The sequence below is a fragment of the Genypterus blacodes genome, unplaced genomic scaffold (genome assembly GCF_046128005.1).
Source record: "Genypterus blacodes isolate CSIRO-AG114 ecotype Tasmania unplaced genomic scaffold, CSIRO-AGI_Gbla_v1 ptg000105l_1, whole genome shotgun sequence".
Lineage (NCBI taxonomy): Eukaryota > Metazoa > Chordata > Actinopteri > Ophidiiformes > Ophidiidae > Genypterus > Genypterus blacodes.
This window is the reverse complement of record NW_027466909.1, coordinates 333688-347807: the sequence shown is the minus strand read 5'-3', so window position 1 is coordinate 347807 and position 14120 is coordinate 333688. Positions and strand designations below refer to the sequence as shown.

The 14120-nt window shown below is 50.5% G+C and overlaps 1 protein-coding gene across 2 annotated transcripts in view; it reads left to right on the top strand.

Moving 5' to 3' along the window:
• LOC143008512 (disks large homolog 5-like) overlaps positions 1-14120 on the top strand; it is a 30927-nt gene that overhangs the window by 7444 nt on the left and 9363 nt on the right. The window contains exons 2-21 of one of the 2 annotated variants that reach the window (XM_076160303.1): positions 2249-2317; positions 3207-3381; positions 3851-3994; positions 4872-5055; positions 6238-6497; positions 6883-7195; positions 8027-8257; positions 8343-8527; positions 8625-8750; positions 9382-9514; positions 9594-9721; positions 9809-9984; positions 10069-10172; positions 10899-10991; positions 11075-12118; positions 12617-12746; positions 12873-13017; positions 13111-13211; positions 13341-13430; positions 13516-13690. In XM_076160303.1, coding sequence (XP_076016418.1) covers positions 2249-2317; positions 3207-3381; positions 3851-3994; positions 4872-5055; positions 6238-6497; positions 6883-7195; positions 8027-8257; positions 8343-8527; positions 8625-8750; positions 9382-9514; positions 9594-9721; positions 9809-9984; positions 10069-10172; positions 10899-10991; positions 11075-12118; positions 12617-12746; positions 12873-13017; positions 13111-13211; positions 13341-13430; positions 13516-13690 — 4006 coding nt within the window. Of the gene's footprint in view, positions 1-2248; positions 2318-3206; positions 3382-3850; positions 3995-4871; positions 5056-6237; positions 6498-6882; positions 7196-8026; positions 8258-8342; positions 8528-8624; positions 8751-9381; positions 9515-9593; positions 9722-9808; positions 9985-10068; positions 10173-10898; positions 10992-11074; positions 12119-12616; positions 12747-12872; positions 13018-13110; positions 13245-13340; positions 13431-13515; positions 13691-14120 lie in introns of both variants that reach the window. The other variant, XM_076160301.1, reaches the window with a different exon arrangement.

The window sequence follows — 14120 nt, the reverse complement described above, 5'->3', positions numbered from 1 at the left end:
ATTTCTCACCTTAGAATAGATCCTGATGGACGTAAGTAGCTGCTGTGTATTACAAGTCTTAATGAGCCCTGACGAAATCGGTGCGATGACGCCACCTGAGGCCCATACAGGATATGATGAAAGTGCAGATTTCACATCGCAAAGGTCAGCGACAGTCTCAGTCCGTATTCCACAGCTGGTTTCTGCAGAGGGTGCATTAGATTTGCTAGATTCTCCTGATTTGGGCTCTAGAGAACAACGGCTAAATCGCAGTGATTTGTTTATTAATAATGCCGAAATGAAACATCCTTACATTATGCTGACTCCTGGTGGTGATACAAGAACAACAGCGCAACTACAAAGATGACCTGAATACATCTAACAAACAGTAAGACACAACAGATTGTCAAAAATGTTGTGCTTCATTTACATGAGGTCAAATGCAAATTTAGATGTTTCACGATGCAAAAGTTTTCAATCCAATATGGCGCAGGCCCTGTGAGCTCTTACCCATAAACCTCTGCTTTGATGTTGCGTATCGGCGTAAATGTTGGATCCGGTTCCTCGGCGCTGATTTATCCGGACTGACTGGCTTTTGGCAGCGACAGGTGGATTCTCCCGCTGTGGATTAAATCCATGTGCCGCCCTAATGGATGGGCGGTTTATTGATGCGCCGAATGTGTTTACAAATGCTCGGCGTCACTGGATGTGCCCGGTGCTAATTGCTATTGATGATTAAAAGCTTGTTGGAAAAGGCTAATTCTGCTGACCCATCGACCGCGAGATGGCCTTCTCCTAGCTGATAACGCAACACATTCTATACTATGCAGAGCTCCAGAGGTAACACCAGCCTGCAGTGTACTGATGGAAATATAACAGATTTTTGATGCCTTATAGTCAAATCTTATACAGAGAATATTTACAAGAAGCAGCATTCCCATTACTGAGCTTTAACGATAATATGCGTCGTATTATAAATTGTCTAGCTGAGCTGCCATGATACATCTCGTTACCTCAAATGAGACACTTTGGTTCAAGAAGTCGCTTGTTGCCTTTTAATACAGCCAGGGAAGCGAGCCTGAGTGGTTCAGACGGAACAATAGGAAATGAAGGCCGTCCGCTCGGAACACTTCGCCCGCTAAAAGTGACGAGCGTCAAGGAGCGTCGCCGCAGATAAAAAGCTTTTGCACTCTGCTCCTCTCTCCTTCAAACGATTTTCTCCTCATTTCTCTTCGTCTTTGTCCCTCAAACACCCTCCCTCCTTATCTCTTGCTACTTAGTTAGAATATCCTTTCATCTGTCCTCCTCACCCCCCAACCCCCCACACTCTCTCTCCCTCCGCTCTGTCTGAGGGCCCAAAGATGGAGCAGCAGAGCTCACGCTTAATTAGGCTCGGCCTCGTCACACGTCGAAGGCTGGAGCCGGAGCTGCTGCTAAAGCTGGTGGGGAAGCGAGGACGGAGAGACGGAGATCTGGAACAGTTGGTGTTGATGTTTCGCCGGCTGCTGACAAAGCCGTGCTTCTGTCCCCCTGTTAACCCTCTACACTGTTCTTAACGTGTCTAGTGGGTATACAACACATTACACGAGCGTTTCCTGTGTCATACCGTGCTGTTTTATGCAGATCCACATCTATTATTCATCACCGCACCGCGCAATAGTCTGTCCCTGACGCGATAAGCTCAAGTCGAAGGTGTGTCAGCATCGTCGGGCTTGTTTATGTTGCCCTTTGGAGCAGCGACTCCACTTGCAATCTCGCAGTAATCTGCATAGGCTCTTCCCCCTATGGATTCTGGTTGTGTGATATATCCCCCCAAGCTTAGCTGTGTGTACAGCTATTCAGACGTAGAAGCGTTTCCTCCCCGTCTCTATCACACACACGTGCACGCACGCACACTCGCACGCACACACGGTCTCTCCCTGGCTGTGCTTGACATAAAAAGAGAAAATCCCATTTCATCCGTGACATTCTGCCTCTGTAGCAGAAACATACAGGGACTATACATCAAAGCCAGGCAGAGTGCACAGTGAGGAGAGGAGCTATAATGACTACGCCAGTCTGGAGGGATAATAAAAACTTGCCAAGAAGTCATACTCAAGTAATTACTCCAAGTTTGTACCCTGCACCAAATGTATTATTGAAAGATGCCGGGAATATGAAGCGGTAATTTCTTTCGCACAATGCACAGGCGATTAATTCATGGTTGTGCATAATTGGTTAATCAATCCATTTCCCACTTATGTCAAAATGTTCTCTTTCTGTCTGCCAGGGTCCACATACAGCGTTCTCTCCACCATGCCGTCTGACTCGGAAAGCAGCAGCTCTCTCAGCAGCGTTGGTATGTACTCTATAATGAACCAATATGTGTGTGTGAGTGAGTGTGTGTGTCCTTAAACACCTGTGAAGGTCTACGCTGACTTTACAGCGCCGCCGCAGCAGTGGGTAAAGCTTTATTATGGCCCTGTAGATGGAGTTGAGTATGATGTGAGGTCCCTGACGTGCTGCTCAGAGCCGAACGCTGTCGCAGTACCCTCGTCTCTCCTCCAGGACGTTCGCCTCGCTCCCTTCTCCCTGGCTTTTGACAGAGGTCCAAGTGACTCAGCTGTGTTACGTAAAACCTCCCAAAGGGCCAAATGTTGAGCCAAAGATGAGCTTAATCCCCAGATTTCCTGCCATGGGTGTCCTGTTCTGTAAAGAAAACACTCCCCGATTATAACGGGAAAGCTTCAGAATACAATATAACACAGAGTCATTGCAGGAAGAATGACTTTGCCTTGGTGAAAAGTAGGGTAGAATGTGGTCTCCCAGACAACACAACGGCTCTAAATAAAGAATATCGCTGTAATTAAGGCTTTACAAAGACCTCTGATTCCTCCAGCGTCTTCTCAACAGCGTGAAGTAACATGGCGACCTTGATTCAAACCAGATAGAAACCCAGATCTGTTGTCTTGTCAGATCAGCTGCTTAACCTTGCATGTTTTGCCGGTAGCAGTTGTAGGAAAAACCCGAAGTGATTCTGTGCGTGCGTTTGTCTGCAGCGTGTGTGTGTGTGTGTGTGTGTGTTTGACCTCTTTGGCCTCTTAATACTGAAGCTGCTTACATGCCAGGGGAGTTTTTCCGTCCTGGATAAGGTGATTGTCCCCTTTTGTGCGTGCCAGCTTTATTGTATAGTTGACAGTTTGAATTGCTGTGTATGTAATGTAATGTGACGTGCACTCTCGCTGCAGGTTCGCCTGTCAATGGCGAAGCGTCCTCCCCGCCGCCGGCCACCAACGACAACCGGCCATCAGGCGACAACCTGGACACCGTCTTGTTCCAGCTCCGCCAGGTGACCAGGGAGAGGGACGAGCTCCGCAAGCGGCTGGCGCTGGCATCGCCCGGGACCACCTTCGACGACTGCAGGTGCGAATCCCCGCGTCCGCCTGCCAAGTTTCTATTCCGCTGATGTCCGTGAATCTGTCGGGCCGCGATTATAGATGTTCTTTTTGCCTAAATGCAATACGTCAGGGCCAAATATTGACCCAGACTTGAGATTTATTGCTCTCACTGCAGCAGAGCTTATGATTGGTAGTGTTTACCAAGAGTTTATTTCATAATTCTCCGCTGTCAGGAATAACGTTGACTCTACCTCCAAGCGAGAGGGCGCCGACACGACTTAATTAAATTTAATGTAATCAAATATTTCCTTTGCAGCAGACGATAGCAGGGCTGAGCCGAACAAACCTACAGATACTCGATACTAACATCTGTGCGTGCTTCTTCCTGCGATGTCATCTAAGCCCCCGAGTCAGTTAGCTGCGTGTGTTTCATGTGCAAGGTTGCCGGTGTGACAGCTTGTCTTCCTCGCTGCCTTTTTTTCCTCTCCCTGAAGGCCAAATTCCAAAGCCGGCCACGATTACGAGCGTCTGAAGACCCAGTGCATGAGGGCCATGGCGGACCTGCAGTCCCTCCAGAACCAGCACACCAAAACCCTGAAGAGGCGCGAGGAGGCGGTAAAAGAAGCAGACTTCTACCAGTAAGTGTTTATCAGGCTGAGCACCCTGCTGCCTCTGCATCTCTCCTGCTGCTTTGTAAAGTAATCCAGTTTTTACCTGTGTTATGGAGTCTAAATCCAATTCTTAGTTAAACTATCGCTCGCTTTCATATCCATACATAGGCGACTGTTGTTTGGACTTTTTACTGAACGTCTCAAGTCGAGGGGGATGAACGTTCTGTCACCTAGCACCTGCAGCTCTCCAGCGTCAGAATAAATCCTTTTTTATTGCATCGTTTTACTGGAATACTGAAGCGTACCGGCGTGACGTTTCAATTTACCTGATTGAAGGAGACGCAGCCAGTTTACACACGGAAGAGGAATCGGCAGTGTGTAAAAGTCGTGTGTGTTTTTACGAGATTCACTCATTAGTGCTCAACAGTTCACAGGCCCGAACGTAAACACGGCTTCCAAACATGTAAATCTATGCATGTACACACACAGTACGTGCTGCCACCTATTTGTTATCGGTACATACAGTGTGAGGACGTGATAAGATGGATTACACGGGTTATGACCGCGCTCAGGTCCCCCGTCAGAAATCAGGCGATCACGTGTGGCGCTGGCTGTTTACGGTTATGCTTTGCTAACCTCTTTCGCCCGGTCATAAATTTCTAGAAGGGCAAACCCCTCTAATCTCCCCTCTAAGACACTGGCTGCAAAAGAAATCACTCCTCAAATTAATTTATTGTGACCTTTCGCTAGCTGCACGTTGACCTTGATCGGCTTCTTCTTACGGCGTGTTTACATAAGTTCTCGTTTTGTATTCCGCTGTGCGTCTGCCGGCGTTGTTGTGTGTGTGTGTGTTTGTACGCCTCTTTGTTTACCCCCCTGCCTGCACCCCCCCCCACCCCCCCAGCATGCAGTACAGCCGGCTCCTGGGCGAGCAGACCCAGCAGAAGGAGGAGACGGAGGCGCTCAGGAGGGACAACGCCCAGCTCGTCAGAGAGCGCAACCACCTCAAGCAGAGCTGCGAGGAGCTGAAACGGCTGCACGGCCAAGACCAGATAGAGCTGGCAGACGTCCGACTGCAGCAACAGCAGGTACACGGTCCATCAACACGTATGCGAGTGTGTCTGTGTGTGTGTCTGGTGTAGCTGCCCAGATGTTACAGCATGTTTCAGGCCTTATGGAGGTGTTTGGTGCAGCTTTTGTTGCTTCAAACTTGGCCCAGTGCCCCAGAAACATAGCTGATGTTTTGGAGTCTGGCTCTCACCTTCTTCTGGATCTGAATCTCATCTGAACCCCCCTACACACCAGAATTATAGCCACATTTTTACCATGTGTCTGCCCCAAAGAAAGGTGTCTCTAGAAAGTATTTAGGCAGGAATTTACTGGCATTGGCAGCTGCACTAAAGGTAATATATGTCCTGCAACACACTCATTCTGTTTGTCTGTGTGTGCAGCAAAGAATGCCAACTGATGCAAGAAGGCAAAGCAGGAAGTTACTGTAGGATAGAGATCCATGTGTCAGAGTAAAACGTCACAACAAAACACGTCGAGCATATTTGGATCCGCTTCAAGAAGAGTTGCTGTCGAGGCTTTTCTACGTCTTCCCTCGATCCTTTGGTGTCCATTCAAACACCTACAGACCTGTGATGTGAAGGCCAAATATCTCCAGTGTGCTACAACGTACAAAAATCACTCCCTGGGATCCCTGTGCCATGGATCTTGTACTTTGCTCCTGCTGTGACCTGTATTGCACAACTGTGCGGCGCTGTCTCCCATGGGAACACTCCTGCAGTGAAGAGCTCAGTGCAGCCAAGCACAGGCAAACGCATACAGAGCAAATCTGAAAAGGGCAAACAGAAGAAAAGGGCTTTGGCATAGGCAAAGGGCACGCTGACCTAAGCCATGTCGCTACATGAACACTTAATATGCTGCGTGTGCTGTGTTGAAGAAGCCCTCAGGTCAGCCCAGCTCTCCCTCACCACATCAGCAAGAACATCCTCATGCAAAATGGATAAGGACAGACAGTTGTTTAGTTTAGTCAGTAATTTATTGGGATGTGCTGAAATATGTGGTGGCCATTGATGCTGATTTACTTGCACTTCACTGTTCTCAGCATGTTGCTCATTGACGCCATCTGCTGCTTAATTGATGCACAGCAAACAGACTCAGTTTAATCTTCTGTCTTCCACTCACATTGTTTGTCTTTCCTGCTTGCTAAATGTTCGAATTCAACCGAATATCTTCTCATACCTTTTTTTATTTTGTTTTACCAGGTAATGCGTGAAAAAGGCTCATCAGAGGTGTTAAACAAACTGTATGACACTGCCATGGACAAGCTGGAGGTGGTGAAGAAGGAGTACGACGCCCTGAGCAAGCGCTACAGCGAGGAGGTGGCCAACCACAACACGGACCTGAGCCGCCTGGAGCAGGCGGAGGAGGAGAACCGGCGACTGCAGAAGCAGATGGAGGCGCTGCTCAAACAGCACGACTCGGCCATGCATTACCAGCAGCAGTACTCCACCTCGATGAGGAGGTGAGGACTTCATCACCCGCAAACACATTAGAGAGGAAGACATGAGACGAGTTCAGTTTTGGTTCTGGTTGGCCCGATGCTGGGGCTGGAACTCACACACTTTCACTCTTCTTTTTTTTTTAGATTCGGTATTTATAAAAAAAAAAAAAAAAAAAAAAAGTTCAATTTGCTCAATAATGTTTGAATCCATAATTGGAGGGCTTTCCAGTTTTGGCAGAGGTATGTGCCCTCTGAGTGCCCTCTAGTAAGTTATTGAGTCTATGTAACAGAGGAGTTGCTGCACACATAAAGTGCTGAAGTTTGCAGCTACACAATAATTCTTTACCTGCATTTAATAAGGAGCGTGTGATAGAAATGCTGACCCCAGGCTTCACGCTCTGCCCAGGTTTGACTCGGTGCAGCAGGAGCTGAACAAGTCCTCCGCCCAGAACAAGGAGCTGCAGCGGGAGATGGAGCGGCTGCAGGCGGAGGTGACGCGCCACAAGAACTCGCAGCTGAAGGCGGTCAAGGACTGCGAGAAGTACAAGGAGGAGAGGGACTCGGTGTTCAATGAGTACTGCCTCATCATGGGCGAGCGGGACCAGGTGATCAAGGAGATGGACAAGCTGCACTCGGAGCTGGAGGCTGCAGAGGCCCGTCTCAAGAACACGTCGTCGGAGAGGGTGGTGGCCAGCGAAGAGTTGGAGGCGCTACGACAGGTACGAGCCCTGGACTGTGTGTCCTTCAGTCTGTTATCACCAGTGGAGAAGATGAGGATGAAAGCTTGAAAGTACGCAAATGTGCACAAACAAAACAAGCTGGTACTTTATGATGGATGTTATTAAACAGAAATCCTTGGGTGAGACTTGAATAAAAGTTTTATTTGCTGAATCCAGCGGAGAGCCAATATGTTATGGAATTATTGGATGTAAAAAATCAATACACAGCATTTTGGAATGAATAAGTACGCATCAATCTCTCACAGAGACCAGAGGATGGCCTTCTAACTTCTTCATACCTTCAAGCAGAAGAAATATTCAAACGTATTTCAGCCCTTCAGACTTCAGGCTTGCGAAAGTGTTGAAATACTGGTACTTCCATATTTTCTGGACCATAATACATCCCTACATTCTTTCACATTAGTTCTCCTGGTTCTTCTGGTCCAGCTCGTTTTCAGATAGCAGTTACAGTTTCTGCATGAGAGCCAGTTGTTCCACATTTAGTTTATCAGGCATCTTCTGCCTTCAGACTGACTCAACTCTGTGTCTCTGCTTAATTGGCTGCACCTGTTGTTGACAAACAATCGACAGCGTCAAAGAATTTGAGCTTTAGCTGCCTCTCAAACTGCTCCAACTTCATTCTTTCAGGTACAGAACCCATTCTGACATTTTTCAGGCCTCCAGTCTTCAATCTTTCAGGCTCTTCATCAGGATTCTGCAAAAACCTTTCAGCAATTGCAATCACAGCACATTTTCTAAAGGAAATGAATTTAAGTTTTGTTTCGTTTATGACTCACTCTGCTGGAATGCCCCCGTTTTGTTCCGTGGCAGGAGTTGAACTCGTCGCTGGTGGACCGCGACAGGGCCATATGTGAGCGGAACGAGCTGCTGGAGAAGTACTGCCACGAGGTGAAGGACAAGGCTGAGGCCCAGAAGGAGCTGAGCCAGGCCTGCAAGGACATCGAGACGGTGCGTGAGGAGAGGGACGTGGCCCGCAAGGAGAGGACGGAGGCCATCATTCAGAGGGATCAGCTGCTGCGGGAGTACTATCAGGCCAGACAGGTGACACAAACTCTGAGAAATTAAGACTTTAGGACACACGTCTTGGTCTTCTATCTACAGTATATGTTTGCTTGCTGTCTCTTAGAAACAAGACTCAGCCACCCTGGACATGGAGCGAGCCAACAAGGAGATCGAGGTGTTGAGGAAACAGTATGAGGCCATGTCCCAGGAGTTGAAGGAGGCCACACAGGAGGCAGAGGTGGCCAAGTGTCGGCGGGACTGGGCCTTTCAGGAGAGGGACAAGATCGTGGCCGAGAGGGAGAGCATACGGTCAGTCTGCCATACGGGTTTAGTCGCCATAGGGTGTGATTGCGGCGTCACTCCCAGATCTGAATCGTCTTGATCCGTTTGTTCCTCTCCTTCTCAGGACACTGTGCGACAACCTCCGGAGGGAAAGGGACCGAGCAGTCAGCGACCTGGCCGACGCCCTGCGGAATCTGGACGACACGAGAAAGCAGAAGAACGACGTTTTGAGAGAACTGAAGGAACTGAAGTGAGCGTTTGTCATTATTCTTCAAACCACAAGGAAAAGCCTTTTGTGTTTGAGGACATAAACTGTTCTCCTCAGCTGGTGTTTAGACATAAACTGTAATATTCTGTCTTTGGGGAGATCATGGAGCTCCATTGTTTGCTCCATGCCCTTTCTACAGACCCAGATTAAAAGTGTAATCCCTCAAAGTGTCTGTGTTGTGGGCACACTTTGTTTCTCACTCTTCACCTCCCAGCAAGAGAACGTATTGAGTGTAAAAGCTCCCTCTGCTGGCTGAAAGTCGTACGACAGCCACAATGAGGTCAGCCTGTGCTCCACTGTTCACAACTAAGCCGTGACTTTGGTCTGCTGTCTGTAAAGAACAACGTTGATATCCGGATTTTAATCTCCTCAAGGGATCCCTCAGTAGGACACGTACATCTCCCTGACAAAGGGGCAACTTGTGTATTCTACTTTAAGTTTTTTCGCGAGGAAATATAAGTTTGATTCCCCAAACACAGTGTTTCTGTCGGAGAAGGGCAGAAGAAAGAGTTGGATCTCACTTCTGTTCCACTAAAACCTACACCTTCTTCCAGAACTGTGATTTTACTCCAAGTTGCTTCGATCTCTCGCTGACCTTTGACTCTCTCTTTAGGGAGAAGATAGAGAGCCAGCTGGAGAAGGAGGCCCGGTTCTGTCAGCTGATGGCCCACAGCTCTCACGACTCGGCCATCGACACCGACTCCCTGGAGTGGGAGACGGAGGTGGTGGAGTTTGAGAAAGACCGGGTGAGAGCAGAGGTCGAGTCTAGTCTCCGAGATTCAAATGATTCAAATCCATAAACTTATTGATTGATCTTATTTTCAGGATGACATGGATCTGAAGGCTCTTGGGTTTGACATCGCAGAAGGGGTGAATGATCCGTATTTACCTGGAGATTGTGGGATATTTGTTACGAGGATTGACAAAGGAAGTGTTGCAGACGGACGGTTAAGGTGAGAGACGCCACCAGGAGCCCCGCCCCCTGCTTGGACTCGCACTTCCTTAACGTGTCCTCACCGTCCGTCCTCCGTCTCTTCCAGAGTGAACGACTGGCTGTTGAAGATCAACGACGTTGACCTGACCAACAAGGACCGGAAGCAGGTGGTGAAGGCGGTTCTCAACGGCGGCGGCCTGATCAACATGGTGGTACGACGGAGGAAGTCTCTCGGTGGACGGCTGGTCACGCCCGTCCACATCAACCTCCTGGGACACAAAGGTAAAGATCATTTGTCCCTCTGTATCCATTATTAAGCGACGCATAAGTTTAATCGCTTTTGTTGTTTTCCTCTCCGTTTCTCAGACAGCGGCATCGGTCTGGAGAGCGGCGTGTTCGTCACCGCCGTCGTCCAGGGCAGCCCGGCCGCCAGGGAGGGTTCTCTCACGGTCGGAGACAGACTGATCGCTGTGAGTTAAATCTTCTGTTCTTTCAGTTTCAGGACGCCACAGCTCAAGTCGGGCTTTGTTCTGTTCTAGTATCCAAGCTCAAGTAAGACGGGTTTGAGTTTGTAAAGTCGATCAAAGCGAAACGTCTCGCAGTTCTGAAGGGTCAAGTGGTTTTGCCGATTTTCTTTCCCTCCAATTTGTCAGAATTCCGGCTGATCGCTGACCTACGATCTAAGGAAAGAGATGCATGCAGGGAAATCTTAGGAAAATCTTAATCCCCCTCAAGTGTGCAGCCGTCCAGAACTTCAGATATGTCTCTTTGTTCGCCGGCCTTGTGTAATTAGCCTACGAGAGCCGAGATGCCAGACGATAGCTCCGCCGCGACCACAATTAGCGGCGGTTAAGTACAGACGACGAGCTAAAGAGATCCTAATCACGGGAGCGTATCGTTTTGTACGGCGCCCTCGCGGATGTTTATCACGGCTCGGCGTATCAGGTGATATATATATCTTATTGAATCTTTAATTGTGTTCAAGCAAAAACTCCACTCGGGATGAAATATGCATGAGCGGCTTCGAGGCGACGCAGCTCAATTAAAAAGCGTCGGCTCGTTTTGAGAACAACAGCAGAGTTTGTCTTCTACTTCACGACTTTATTAACGACTTAAGTACTTTGAAGATAAATCCACTTCCCCCAAAACGCTGCAGTGTTTGAAGGCGCTGTCCTTGTTTCCCCTCTGCTCCCCAGATAAACGGCATCGCTCTGGATAACAAGTCTGTGACGGAGTGTGAGACGCTGCTGAGGAGCTGCAGGGACTCGCTCAGCCTCTCGCTCATGAAGGTGGGTCACGCTCACCTTACTTCTTCTTGTTGACCTACCTAGCACTAACCTGTGTCCCCTTCCCCCTCCTCGTCCCCTCACAGTTCTTCTCTCACAGCACGTCGGGTCAGAACATCTTCGAGAGCTTGCGCGAGTCGTCGGAGAAGTCTAACGGCCGCGTTCACCCGTCGGAGGTTCACTCCCGCAACAGTCGCAACCTCAGAAACAACAGCTCCACGCAGACCGACATCTTCTCCTCCGACGCCGGAAGTGCCAGCGCCACCAGCATCTCCGGCGAGCGGCGGAAGGTCAGAGGCGACTCTGACGAGGTGGGCGTGTACGGGGACATCCACAAGCCGTTCTCCATGGGTTCCCTTCACGCCACAAGCCTCCGGCCCGCCTCCGACCTCGGCATCGGTCGCTACGGCCCCAGCGCCTTCCAGGAGTGCTTCCCCTACTCCAAGGCGCCCTCGTCCTTGCCCTATGACCCCGTCTCGGCCTCAGACTGCATCACCGTGGAGACGACCCTGGAGAAGCACAGCGGGGGCACGTGGCCTAAGATGATAGTTGGAGGAATGTCGGTCGCACCGGAGAGTGTGCCTGTCACCGCATCGACCCAGCTCTCCATCTACAAGTCCCCCAAACAGAGGAAGTCCATCTTTGACCCGGACACTTTCAAACGCCCGGAAACACCTTCCTCAAAGATGGAGTACATGGCAGCCAATCAGATAGCGGTCGTGGCTGCGGCGGCAGCGTCCCACTCCCCGCAGTCTTCAAAGACGGAATCGCTCTCCTCCTCCTCCACTCCCACTCCTCCGACCCCGCCCACTCGTAGCGACTCCTTTAAATTCAAGCATAAACATCAAAGCAGCTCCGCCTCCGATTGCACCATCACCTCCGACGGCAAGGGGGACGCCGCCGTCACCATGGCGGCCGGAGAGAGTCGAGAAAGGAGCGAGCGGGAGAGAGACAGGAACGGAAACCACTACTTCCTGGACGGCAAGGTGCTGACCTCGAGGAAGTCCTGCGACGAGGACATCGGGCGAACCAGATGCGAGGAGCCGGAGGTGAAGAGGCCGCGACCTAAATCGGCCCCTGCCCTCCGGCGCAGGATGACGCCACAGACGATCGCTTTCCCCACTTTCCAGGTGAGTCTGTTTTAAAGCCACAGGTCTGTAGTTGATAGAATGAAGCTTCAATGGATCCATGAAGCTTTAAATCCTTAACCCAGATCTGGAGTCGTTCTCTTAAATGTAGATCCTGTTTAAGGAAAGGAGACAGGAAGCATGTGAGAGGTGTTTGAATCCCAAAATAGTTTGAAGTCGTCCCAGTGGGCTTAAAAATCTAGCCTCCATTTTTACTTTACAGCAGCTTCAGGTTTACGCCTCTGGGCTTCGCTCTGTAGCTGCTGCGTCAGACGGGTCGATGCTTCCCCACTGCGACCGAGGGACACTCGAGTCAGTTCCCGGGGGGCGAGCAGCCGCACCTGGCTCTCCTCTGGGCCCTGGAGCACCCGGGGGAGGGGGGATGAATGTTTGCTCTTCTGTTTTTTACGGCTGAGGTCGCTGCTGCGGTTTCTCTCACGTGTTGCAGAGGATCTCCCCGCTGGTGTTTTGTCACTATAGTAACCGTCTCCTCCCTGTCAGTCATTGCAGAGCTACTCCAACGACGACCACTCGCCGGACCCCCGGGAGCTGCTGCGCTCCTCGCCCAGCCGCTCTCACCGGCACAGCGTCGGCTTCGTCCACACCGCCTACAACGGCACTCTACCTCCCAGTGAGTCGCTCGCACGCCGTCACGTAGAGCGCCCAATCTGAATCGCTCCCAAAGTGAGGGGATACGGAAAAGAAATCAAGCTAAACAAACGCACTAATGTCTGTTTCTGCTCCGCCCCTGGTTCAGATTCGGCCCACCGAGGTTTGTCTCCTTGTCCCGCCGTGACCGCCGTGATGAGGAACCCGGTGTACACGGTCCGCAGCCACCGGGTTCACACCAGCAACTGTCCCTCTGTCGCCTCACAGATCTGTCACCAGCACACCCACACCAGGTAACCACGGGAACAGGAATTCGCTCGGGCTTCAATACACTGTCAATTCACTTCACGTCACAGTCTAACATGTCCTCTGTTTTGCCCGTGCAGCCCGCAGCACCAGGGTCGCCTGAGCCTGGACCTGAGCCAGCAGAAGCGAGCTGGCGACTTCTCCGAGTCGTCGTCGTCTCGGAGCAGCAGAGCTTCACACGGTACAAACTCACTGCCCTCCGGCGCTCGACTCGGTCAGTCTGACTTCCACGCACACACACATGCGCACGCACGCCCCAGAAAACCTCGGCTTTTGCGTCAAAATACTCACTCGTCCTCGTCTGTTCCAGGTTCGTCCAATAACGTCCAGTACCGCACAGACAGGATCAAGATCCCCTCCACTCCTCGCTACCCTCGCTCCATGCTGGGCTCAGACAGAGGTACACTCCACTGAACATCTGTGTGTCATCATGTCGACACGTTTCCTTCATCATCATCATCTCAACCGTCTCGTCTCTTCTCCAGGTTCTGTCTCCCACTCGGAATGCAGCAGCCCCAGCCTCATCACGCCGCCGCAGTCGCCGCTCAACCTGGAGACGTCGTCGTTCGTCAGCAGCCAGTCGCACGGCTCCATCTCCACCTCCACCTTACCCCGCATCTCCGTCAGCCCCTTGCCTATCGGGGAGCGCAGGAAGGACAGGTACGGCTCGGCAACATGGAGAACACGCTTTCCTGATTGTGCTGAATGTTTATGAGGCGATTCAGGGGTCGGAAGGTCATGGAAAAAGTCCTAATCTGATTAACGGATACATCATTTAGTTTGACAAGATCAGACGATGTTGTGCGTCAGTCAAGGTTGATGTTCTGTCTGCATCATTGAAACACAGTGTCAGTACCAACAGATCATTATTCAAGTTTGGAAGCTCAGAGGTCAAACTCTGTGTGACCTCTGACACTTCCGATGAGCGTAACTTTAGGAACGCTGAGGGGAACGTCTGTACAGAATTATGGCCTAAGAGATCGTAGAGACAGGTTTGATATTCCTCTCATCTGCCCTCAGGGATCCTCCCAGGCTGCATCAAGACACGTTGCCAGGCAACAGGTCTGCCACAGTCAGAACCGAGTTGATT